The sequence below is a fragment of the Lissotriton helveticus genome, chromosome 6 (assembly GCF_964261635.1).
Source record: "Lissotriton helveticus chromosome 6, aLisHel1.1, whole genome shotgun sequence".
Classification (NCBI taxonomy): domain Eukaryota; kingdom Metazoa; phylum Chordata; class Amphibia; order Caudata; family Salamandridae; genus Lissotriton; species Lissotriton helveticus.
The window spans coordinates 1,671,695,492-1,671,707,648 of record NC_136067.1 but is presented as its reverse complement, the minus strand read 5'-3'; the positions used below and the strand labels follow the sequence as shown (position 1 = coordinate 1,671,707,648).

Sequence of the window (12,157 nt, the reverse complement as noted above, 5' to 3'; positions counted from 1 at the left end):
ATTTGTATGGAGGCTGACGGAACGGCTGTCCGTATTTTGCCTCTTCTGATCTTCGGGTTTGTGGTGTAAAAGAACGACTTCACCACAGAGCACATAAGTGCCGAATGGAAGGTCGGCTGCCCATTTAGTTCCCCTCCCGCTGATAATCTGGAGGTATGTAACGCATTCTTGAATTTTCTACATGAAGTGTGTACTCCGATTTAGCCCTTCACCAACTCACTATGGAGTCTCTGTTTTATATTTTACAGCGATCTACAACGTTACCGATTTATGCAAGGAATTGCGTCTCATGTTTACAGACAACTAGCGGTTCTTGGTCTTTACTGCTTTTTCACTTCAGATTTTTTCATGTAAGTGGATGTGATTGATAGGTTACACTGTGGCTCCTTATCATGGGCCCTAACCCGGTGCAGATTAATCATCAATGCACACACCTTTAAGTCCCTCTGACTGTCGATTTCTTTCACCCACAGCCCGTGCACCCTGCTTGCACCCTCGGCTGTTTCAGACATCTGAATAAGACAAATGACAACTGGGGGCTAACAACAAACTCACCATTCGGCCGAATGGTTGTAGCTTGTGTAAGTTCAGTCCCCGTTTTTTAACCAAGCAGATAGTGTTTAATGACAAAATACCTTTCAACTGGCGGTATATTTCACTTTTTTAATTTAATTTTTATTTACAATTCAATTTAATTATGTCTCCTCTGTAGTTTGCGAAACATTATCGCTGAGATCGACCACGACTTTCTGCGTGGCCTACTCATTTCCTACGTTTAGAGCCCAGCTGGGCCTTGATTCCATGGTAATTAAATTAAATGAATCTGTTACTGTCAAATAGGACGGTTGTAATTTATTCTTACAACGTATAAGCCTGACTCCTTGTTTTAACTTTTCAGATAGGATTGCCCCACCCCACCTCTTCCCTGTATATGTCCTGATGAAGACCCCGATAAAGGACTTAACGTAGCCTACAGACAAGGGTCGAAACGTCGACAGCTTTTTTCTTGGACTTCTGGCACATGCCCCTGATAGTTCTGATTTTAGTATGTGACCGTTGAATGTCATTAATTTTACAGTTTTTCAATGGATGCCTTGATTTTTGACCTTTGTATCTGAATTGTTATGACTCCATTTAGAATATTGTAATCATTACTTGTTTTTTGACTGTGCTTATTTTCTTTGACTTTACACTTCCTTGAGCACCACCCCTCCCTTCCCTTTCCTTCCTCTCCCCGTTTGGGGCTATTCATTGAATGTGAATGTAATTTGGTAAATGATAGATATCTGGTGTTGGAAAATAAATGACAATACCTGTAAATTCATTTTGAATCTCTTGTTTGTTAGTCTATAGTAGTGTTAGTGTGTGTAGCATACAACACCCTTCCCTTGCGGGGACCCCTTTCTTATATGTACCATATAGCGCCCAGGTCCCCGCGACTGCATGGGTTCTACCCCCTTATTGTAACGGATACAAAACAGACAGCATCAAGGAGTAGAAAAAAGGAATCACAATTAAGACACAATCAGAACGGAACCATAAGCAAAACAATATCAGGAGAGTAACAGATGAGAAACAGATGACATGGCCGCTCAGCCTGGTCTGGATGTGTCCATAACATCAGAAGTCTGTTGACGAAGGAAGGCTTGAAGAGCTGCAGGATCTTCATATGTAGTTGTTCTATCTTTATACGTAACCTTGAAAAGACAAGGATGCAGGAGGCCATATCTAGCATTAAGGGCTCTTAACTGAGGCCTGAGGTCCAAAAACTTTTTCCTCCGATCAGCGGTGGCTTTGGAGACATCTTGTCACAGGTAAAGACGGTGACCTTCCCATGTGATTTGTTTCTTAAGTTTGGCAGCTGAAAGGACCTGTAAAAGGTCAGTATATTGTAGGAAGAGCATGATGACACCCCTAGGTCTGGAAGCAACTTTGTGGCCAAGGCGGTGAGCTCGCTGGATGTTGATGGAAGATAAAGCCGGATTGTCCAGAATTTTTGCAAGAAAAGATTGGAAAAAGATAGTAGGATTGGACCCTTCTGTAAGTTCAGGAAGACCATATAGGAGTAGATTGTTCCTGCGATTTCTATTTTCCAAATCCTCAGTCTGACGCCTAAGTAGAAGAATCTCAGCCTCTATGGAGGGAATCCGAGAGCAGGTATTGTGTAAAGAGTCTGAGGACCGCTCCAAAGTTGTGACGCGTGAGTCCAAAGATATCCATTTCTCCTGCACGGCTTGCATATTATTTGTGGTAGCCTCCATAAAAGGCCTGAAGGCACGTAGCTCCTCCAGGATAAGATCCATAGATGAGGAAGAGGAAGAAATTGTCCCAGGAGATGGCGGGTCCTTCTTCAAATGTTTGGACGAAGTCAAGGAAGAATGTGACTTACTTCCATTCTGAGACTTAGGTATGGCCCCATGAGCAGAATCAGCCTTCGAGGGTTTGCCCTCCTCCATTTCCTGGGTAGGTGAGTCGGATTCAGAACCAGAAGGCAGTCTTGGTAGAGGTGTGAGCTTCAGAGTCCGGAGTTTCCCCATAAAAGGCAAATAAATCAGAGAAACGCAATATCACAAGGATCATGTGGTAGAGAGCAGGCAGGAATATGTGTGAGATAATTCCTGGAAGCAATTGCAGAGAAGAGGCGTCCTAGCAGAGTATTCAAAGTACAAAACAGCAAGAATGAATATGGAAGAGCATCCTGAAGAGAACCACAGAAGCAGAGGGTCCTGAAGAAAAGCGCAGTGAAATAACAGCAGAAGCGTCAATTTAGAAGCAGGAAGATGCGGCGGCAAAATAGTTCGGAGCAGAGTTCATGTCGATGAAGAAGAGATATGAATGAGCACTGAAAAATAAACAATAGACAGCGATAGGCTCACAATAGCTGCGCAGAAGGAGCTGAAGAAAAAAAAAAAAAAAGAAGGCGCTTCAAAAAGATTAAGCTACATAGAACATAAGGTATATCATTGAGGATTAAACACTGTGAGGGTCGTTAGTTAAGGAGAGAAGGACATAAAGAAGCAGAAGTGTGCATGTGGTGTTTGCTTCCAAAGTCTATTGCTGACGCACAAAATGGTGGCTGAAAATACTGAGGTAAGTTCCTCACAATCCCACAACGACCTCGAGGTTGGAGAACTTCCCAATGAGGAAAAGAGGATGGAGTGCAGGAGAGGCGCAATTTTAAGTGCAGGGGAGCATCACAGGAACGCACTTCATTGAAAGTGGTGAAAGCCTCATAACAGCATTGCAGAGTGAAAACGATGAAAAACAAGCGTAGTGGGGCGCCTGAGAGAAGTCATTGCATTTTCAGGGAGGCTTACCCCATATATGGCGATGTAGCACTCTCCAAGTAGGCAGAGGAGACTGAGGCGAAGATTCGTAGGTATGGATACATTTATTCTAATTCTTCGTTAAGGGCTAATGTAGTTGCAAACCATCCAAGCCAGAAATGCGAGGCTTATGCCCATTTGTTGGATAGCAAAATGTAGACAAAGCCAGCGAACACAGTCAAATGCTTTGTCTGTGTATATTGCAAATATAGTCGCTTCTCTCTGTGCCCTTTCCACCATATACATTTGAGATAAATAGTTTAGTATTGTCAGCTCAGTTCCATCCTAGTATGAATCCCGCTTGACCAGTGTTGATCAAGGTTGTCATATAAGGTGTTAGCCTCTTGGCCGGGATCCAAGTGATTAGCCTTGTGTCCACATACAAAAAATAAATGGGCCTTTATGAAGCATACAGTAGGGGTCTTTTCTGGGTTAGGGTAGCTTCCTGATTTACTGATTGTCTGCTTGTCCTCTATTGTGTTAAAGAGGCAACCCCATCTAGAAAAGCAGTCTGTCTCCTGTATATTTTAAGCCCTATACAGTTGTTCAGGTAGTGTTTTTTTAAAAGAATGATTATTTTGCTCCTCCGCCAATGTTATTTCACCTGATTCTGTTTTAATGGTCGTTATGTGGTTATGTGCTACTAAGGCTTTATTATGGCTGTGATATATTTTTTTTCCTTAATATTCAGCAGACCATACTACGCCCTGTCGGTATCAAGTGCTTTGAGCTATGACCTATGATATATGACATAATATTGCGCCATACTTTGGAAAACTCTTTCCCCTAATGCTGTTTTTTAGTGATTGTATTAGCATTTTAAGTGCTATATTCTGTCAAAGCGTTCTCTATTGTTCTTAGCAGTCATTGTAATTATTGTAACTTGTACAGTAGCTTTAAGCTCTTCTCATAATGTGTGTATCTGTGTCTCCTCTTCATCATGCAAGTAATCCTTGACCACCTTTCTAATCTCAGCTTTATTAGTTTAGCTAAAGAGGAGGTTGGCCCAGAGACACAGGGCCACAATTCTTTTCTCGCCCAGGCACCCGCATGTTCACTTGTATCTGTGTATGATCCAAATGGGATTGTACACCTTTGTCAGATGACATCACCTGTGCCAAAATGTGTTGAACAGAAGAAGTGGTATTGGCATGCATACATTTGGCGTGCTGCTGAGCAGTGTGTGTAGCTGCCAGTGAGCATGGGGTAGATGTCGCCAAGCATCTATGAAGCCCACATTCTTCATTAATTCATTCTGTACCAGAATAGAACATAGATCCAACCTGTTGTGCAGATTTATCCTGGTCACTGCACACCACTACATTCAAATTTCCTCCTATACGTATACCCCTGATTCCAGTGGTGGAATGGCAGTTCTAAGATATGTTTGGTGCGCATAGTTTGGCTACTGTAAAAGTGTTATCCACCAGTAAGATTTTAATGGCCAGCAGTCTGCCTGGAATCTCAGCCAGTTTGTCAATGACAATCCCCCTGAATGTATTCAACAGCAAGATTGCCCACCCACTTTATTTGGCCCTGTCTGAGTGCAGAATTTGGTGAGGAAGCTATCTGGACCACAAACCATGACAGTCCTTTTTGAGTGAGTGAGTCTCCTGAAGGTGACGGATCTGGCAGCCTGAGGCACTGAGCACTGACAGTGGTCCCTCTCTTTGCAGGCCAATGAGGTCGCCAGTGTTGATGCTCAACACTTTAAGAGTCACCATGTATATCCATAGTAGGAGCTTCTGGTCGACTGTAATATGCTAAGTAATGTGTGACATGTTATACACCAAGTGGCTGTTGTTCAAAACACATTCGTATGCCTGTCTAACATGACATTAAACTTATGTACTTGCCTCCCTCCAATTTGGTAAACTGAACAACATCAAACATCCCAACGAGAATAAATTGACTCATAGTCCCCAAATGTGACTGAGGTACTTAAGTCAGTGACTCTTACAGGTGGTTAAGAAGGTTCTTCTCCTCAGCCCCCAATATTTGTCTCGGTCCAGACCACTGGTGGCTCCTCCAATCCGAAACCCATTTCACTTTCATGTGCAATCCTCTCCCACCTCCAAATGTTGTTATCAGTATTGATGTTATAAGGTCAGCCGTGATTCGCTGCTCCCCTTGAGATGTTTCTTTAAACAGCTTTCAAGATCTTCACATGTTCTTTGCCTGTTTACATTTCTCCTTCTTGTCCTTGTGAGGGGAAGAGACTTAGAACAAGCTCTCTTGGTCAGGATGGCTTACTTGTGGTTCCATCAAAGCTGAGCTGCTGATAGGTCTCTGTTAGAAATCTTAGATGATGTTAAGAGCCAGTCCATGAAAAGATTATGAGGAATGGGTGCCTCCAGTCCGGTTTAACTTCTTTGTTTCTTAGGAAGTCTGTGACCACTTTTAACTTCCTTCTTTTCTATAGCATGATGAAATCTAGATCTTTAAATAAAACAATGTTATGCCTTTTAAAAAGAATCAGCTTTTTCTAGCTGCTGTCAGAATAGTCTCCTTCTGTTGGAAATAGTGGTGGCATGTCAAGATGTCCTGGGGTTGATCTCCCCTGCCTCTGTTCAGCCCTACCCAATGTGTTCAGTCTATTAATATCGCTTCTCATTTTAGAGTTCAGATAATATGTTAGAACAGCTTTTTTACAAACTTTTTACATTCCCTTCGTCTGCATTACGTGGGACACCTCTTATGCAAATATTCTCACATCTGGTTCAGCTTTCATAGTCTCTCAGGAGGAATTGAGAGTTTGTTACCTGGTCTTTAGGTGAGAGCACCTCATGTCTCAAGACCTCTTACTCCTCCTCCTGTACATCCATGTGCTTTGCAGGGAAGAGACTCTAGCTCTGAGGTCAAATAAATCTTCCTTAAGTGGTTGATTGTCTTATTTAACTTACATTTTCAGTGCCTGGAGGCCATCATGTAAGTCCTTGAACAACTTCTCCATAAAAGTACAGGTCACTGGTGGTTCCTGAGATTTGACATAATTCTGTGACAATTTGCTATGAGTGGGTTAGCTACCCGATGGTTTGATAGGGGTGTCCTGTTTGAATGTTCCTGTTTCAGACAACATATCTCTAATAAACAAGTCTTTTTATTTCTGGCCATCGCCACTCTTTAGCTTGGTTTATTAGCTACTGCAGATGCATTCTTCACAGCGCTTCTAGGGCAGCATTGTAGTCGTGACCTAATTTAGAGTGACAGAGCTCCTAATACCAAAAATCCAAAGATTCCTCGGTAAGGGTTCTGCCATATGGTACTGTAGACAACTTTACATATGTACTGTGCACCTTGATGGGAGATTCCCCTCTTCTGCAGTATGGTCAGGGCATATCTGCATGTAGCGATCCCTGTATCATGAAGTCCAAGGAATTCCTAGTATGCTCCCTCCTCAGACCTCCAGTGGAAGAGTGCGCTCTTGTCTCCCCAATAAGTGTACATATGCAGGAGCTATTTATGTCCCTAAATTGGCCCTGCTACCCCTTCGTCCATGCTTTGGCGGCACAGCTTTGCAAGGAGTGCCTTTAAATAGCACCGCTCCTAGGTTCCATCTTCTATTCCTGGGTTACATCTGTTGTATCCTGGGCTTGCTATGCCCCCTTGGCCAATTTATCATTCTTTATCTCCAGAGCGACCTAGGACCCACTGCGGCACTACCAAGTCTTAGTTCACTGCTCTCCTTACTCATACCACTACATCAGTTTTACCTCTTTCTGTCCAGTGTGGCAGGCTTACAAACAAATGTGAAAGAAGAATGTGAATGGAGGATGGTAGGAATTTTGTACCATGCTAGTCTGACAAAACTGTATTCCCAGGGGTGGCAGGTTTTCAGAAAAAGTAGGTTTGGTAGGTTACTCTATGTGCCGTTGACACCAGGCAGACCACTGCAAAAATACCCCATGGTCAGTGAGGGTAAATAGTTTTTTAGGCATAGTTATGACATAACTAACTCAAAAAATATGTAGAATTTTCTGAAATCACTTACATGTTTACGGTGTACACTTCATAAGAAAAAAATAACTTGCACCAACCCCCCTCGATTCTCCTGTGTGTTTAGTTGTCAGAAATCGAGTCGCAGATTGTAGCCTCACTGAGATACGTGAGGTACAATTTTCATTAGGCACAATGTCGGACACCTGCATGGTAGGACTTTTTTTGTTCCCCTGTAAATTATAGATGCTTCCTTCACAGAAATGTGAATACGTTATTTGATTCACCAAAAGTGTGACATCTACTGGGAAGTTCGAGAAAGAAATGTCTGGGGATTGTGGGTTTATTTAGGTGCAGGCAGACTAGTGCCTTAAATACAACAAGCAACCACCACCCCAAAAATCTGTCCTATCCAAACACCGTTTCCTCCCTTCACACAGCTGAGTTTTTTGGTCTTTACTGTCCCATGCAGTAGGCCCTCCCACATATATGGGGTACTATTTTGTGTTGAGCGAAGTGTGAGAATGAATAATGGTCAGACATTTTTTATAAATTGAATTTCTTTGCTCTGTGGGGCTTACATTTCTATATCATGCTCACAAAAGCATTTTGAAAAAACACCCCCAGAATTATGTGGCATTTTGAGTAATGCATACTTTGGAGAGGTAAAGCAAGCCATATGCTTAAGGTTAGAGTCTTGGGCACAATAAAAATAAATGCATATGTGTTCCTTAGACACGTTAGTTATTCATTTAATTGTTACTTGAGATACTTATGAAGATCAGCCTCCAGTGCAAAAACGTACACATGTAAATTGTGTTATCTATTTCTCTTTCCGTCCAATTATTTTCACTATTTTTAAGCGCATTATTTTCTTTTCTTTGGAAGCATCTCGAGCAATTTAACAAATGACCCTTTGCAGAATTCAGTAATGGGTCTACTTTTGCAAAAAGTGCGGCTTTTCAGGCTCACCTATGGGTTTCACACCCGTTCTTTAACTATTTGCAAGGAGGTATAAACCACAAAAAAAAAAAACTACAGGCCACCACTTAGGAACTTGTACAAAGTGCTAAACAAAACATTTTTTTCACCCTCCTGTTTCTGACAGTAGAAAGAGAGAAATATTAGCACAGCAAACAGTTTGCTGGTGCCATTTGTAGAAAAAAAGCATTTTTTTGGCAAACACCTTTTAATTCTTTTTGCAAACCAAAAAAATAAAATTTAAATAACATTGTATATATTTTCACATGTCCCTTCGGGGTAAATCACCAACTGTAGGCACCTTTAGAATCTCCAAAGAGGGCACATTTCATTTGTAGAAACAAAAATGTTTTGCAGGTTTAACAATGATGTGCCAAATTGGCTCTGCACTTAAAGGGTTAAACATCTGTTAACCCCATTTAAATGTCCCTAAAAAGGCATTTATATGGTATGTGGTTATTTTAAATGTATGTGTAGAGTGCACATTCATCAAGGTTGGAGACAAGAGCAGCAGATCATATTGACGGCGGTGGTCCATCATCAAGGGCAGAGGGACCCCACTGTCCACCTTTTGCACAACATGAAAGCATCACCTGACAGACACTCTTCATGGTCAGATCAGGCAGCCAGGCAATGCATATGTGCTAAATGCACAGGTGCCTGCCTGTCTGAGCCAAGCTTTAAGGGCTAAAGATTTCATGGCCCAGAGGGCACGACCTCATCCATCATGCAAAGTCCCTTTGAGAACCTAGCCCTCATCATGAGGGTGAGTGTCTCTGAGAGCCCCAAACCTGGGCACCTACAGTTATAAGCCTTGGAAGTACCCAGGGCTGAGTGTCTATTATGACTGCTTGTCGCAGAGTGGGGTGGGGTCAGCAACTATCACTAACCCCATTCCATTCTCTGAGGAGTTAGGGGGAGGTCCTTCTCTTATTGGTGACCCATGACATGGTGAGCCAATCAGAGAAGCCAGTGGGATCATCCAGTTTCAGAGTATCCATATCTTTCCAGTGCATTCGGCTTCGCTCCTGCCACCTGCTAGACCTGCCTTCACTCCAAAAGTAATTTTTATAAATGTTTGGGTGCACGAGTTCATGTACGAATGTCTGTGTAAGTGAATGGATGTACGCATGAGTATGTGCTTGTGAATGGTGCATATATGTTTTGGCACTGATGAATGGATGGGTGTTAGTGAGTGTGCAGTACCTCACATTATGGGCCACCACTGCATATGGAGACTTATCAGGCTATAAAGGATGAGAAAAAAACACTGAATGAACAACAATGATCTAACACTTTCCAGAATTTCAAGCGGCAACAAATAATGCCAGCATTACCAGAAAAATATTCTCTGAAATCAGTCTCACATTTCATGGTGCACTCACTCATTTGAAATAACATGAACTCATGTTTGTTACAGCGGATGATGCTCGGGAAGCTGTCAAGCATGGTGTTGATGGGATACTAGTTTCAAACCATGGAGCACGTCAACTGGATGGAGTTCCTGCTACAGTGAGTAATCACAAACCTAGCACATATGTCTGGGTATTTCATCAACCAACTTGAAACATTGCTATATACAATAGTTTATTGATCTTGTCTTTTAATTTGTGCAATATCTGTAACATTTCTACTGGTTTTCACTCCAGATTCAAGCATGCAATACTAATGAATTTCATAGGCTTAGTTACTAAGTTTGCTGATTCATGAAGCTGTGTTCCGCCTGCATATGGTCAGCATATCTAAGATATGAGGTTGCCCTAACCATGTACAGAAAATGCTTTATGATTTTGCCATGAGCAACCAACAATGACTGGTGCATTTGTCAATTGAAAGCATGAGCCTTACATGCGGTTTTAGATTGCTCTGCTCTGAATAGGAACACCCTGGTCTGGAGACTAGGCCTTTTGTAGGATGCCTCCTGGCAGTCAATGTCAACCACACATTCAAAGGCACCATTTTAAATCATGGATGTAACAATAGGGAAAATATTAAACATGTCATTTTCATTATCCTAAATTAATAAAAAATAAATTGCATATGTGTATATATATACATATATATAAATTCACTGAAAAAACCGTAGATTTGACACATGTTATAGTTAGCTGGACATTTCACTCATATAAAACCATTGAAATTCCCCCGTTATAGTTAGTTCAGCTAACTATAACTCGCGCGCCCGCAATGCACTGCTGATGACGTCACATATTACATCACTCCTGACATGGTCAGTGACATCACTCATGACATCACTGATGACATCACTGAGTGAAATGTCTAGCTAACTATAACATGTGTCAAACCTACGTTTTTTTCAGTGAATTTCAAAGGGTTTGTAAATGCTACTTCCGAACTATGACGTGTGTAAAACCTACGTTTTTTTCAGTGAATTTCAAAGGTTTTTTAAATGCTAATTCCTAACTATAACATGTGTAAAATCTACTTTTTTTCAGTGAATTTCAAAGGTTTTTTAAATGCTAATTCCTAACTATATCGTGGCTGTAACCTATGTTTTTTTCAGTGAATACAATGGTTTTGTAAATGAAAATTTTTTAATGTAATAATTGTTATATTTTTTATACTGATTTACTATATTATTATACATTTTTTATTTTTAGATATATTATTTTTTAAATTACATTACATATTTTTAACATAAATTGATTAAAAATAATTGTACACCTCTCTGCAACGCAGCCCCCTGACGCGTTTGCAGAGGGGGAACTAATTCCCCTTGCATACTGGGGGTCCCTGGGGGCCAACTAGCCCACCAGGAACCTCCAGTATTTCCCAGGGGGCTGCATTGCAGAGAGGTGTAATGAGGCCACACCCTTTTCTACACCTCTCTGCAGTGCAGCCCACGGGCTCGTTTGCAGAGGGGGAACTAATTCCCTGGGAGGCAACTAGCCCACCAGGAGCCTCCAGTATGAGCCAGGGGGCTGCGTTGCTTTGCCCCGGAGGGCGGCGGTCCCCGGGGCAGTGTGGGGGGGATTGGGCACCCCCCACACTTCTTTATCACTATGCCCCCACAATTTGGCCCCCCTGGGGGGGTAATTTTTAAATAAACATACTGGGTTTTAAAAAAAAAAACATTTTTGGCCTTGGGGGTCCTTGTGGGACCCCATGAGCAGGCCTAGGGGGTCAGGGTGCTTCTACCCTGCCCCCTTTTTGTGTTCTACACATTTGTTTTTCTGCTTTCTTGTGCCTCGGTCTACAGAGCACAAGATGGCTGCCAACACTTCCTGGTTTGAAGTGTTGAAAGCCAATGAGCATGCAGCTCGTGCTCGAGAAGTTTTAGAACTCAAAAAGGGGGCAGGGTAGAAGCACCCTGACCCCCTAGGCCTGCTCAGGGGTTCCCACATGGACCCCCAAGGCAAAAAAAATATTTTTTGGGGGGGGAAATCATGGGGTGCAACCCGCGATTTTTCTAAAAAAAATTTCTTTCACCTTGGGAGTCCCTGTGGTACTCCCTGAGCAGGCCTAGGGGGTCAGGGTGCTTCTACCCTGCCCCCTTTTTGAGTTCTGCACTTTTTTTCTGCTTTCTTGTGCCTCAGTCTACTGAGGTACAAGATGGCTGCCATCCATTTCTGTTTTGGAGTGTTGACAGACAGTGACAGCCAATCAGCATGAAGCTCGTGCACGGCAAGGTGCGGGCACGGTGCGCGCTTATAGATATATAATTGATTTCTACTTCGATTTTCTCAGGAACTACTGAAGGGATTTACACTATTTAACCAAAAGCGTGATCTGCGTACCAGACTCTACAATTTTGCCAAGTTTGGTGTAATTCTGTTAAGCGGTTCGGGCTGTAGCCGTGTCTAAAGGTCCTATGGAAATTAACATGAGGAAAACACGTTTTGGGACCCCCCTTTTTTCTCGCCCCCCGCTTTATGAATCTACCCGAGACTTTC

The 12,157-nt window shown here is 42.3% G+C and overlaps 1 protein-coding gene across 1 annotated transcript in view; it reads left to right on the top strand.

The window, feature by feature from the left end:
• Positions 1–12,157, top strand: part of HAO1 (hydroxyacid oxidase 1) — a 226,464-nt gene that overhangs the window by 154,527 nt on the left and 59,780 nt on the right. The window contains exon 5 of the mRNA XM_078647081.1: positions 9,664–9,755. Coding sequence (XP_078503207.1) covers positions 9,664–9,755 — 92 coding nt within the window. The remainder of the gene's footprint in view (positions 1–9,663; positions 9,756–12,157) is intronic.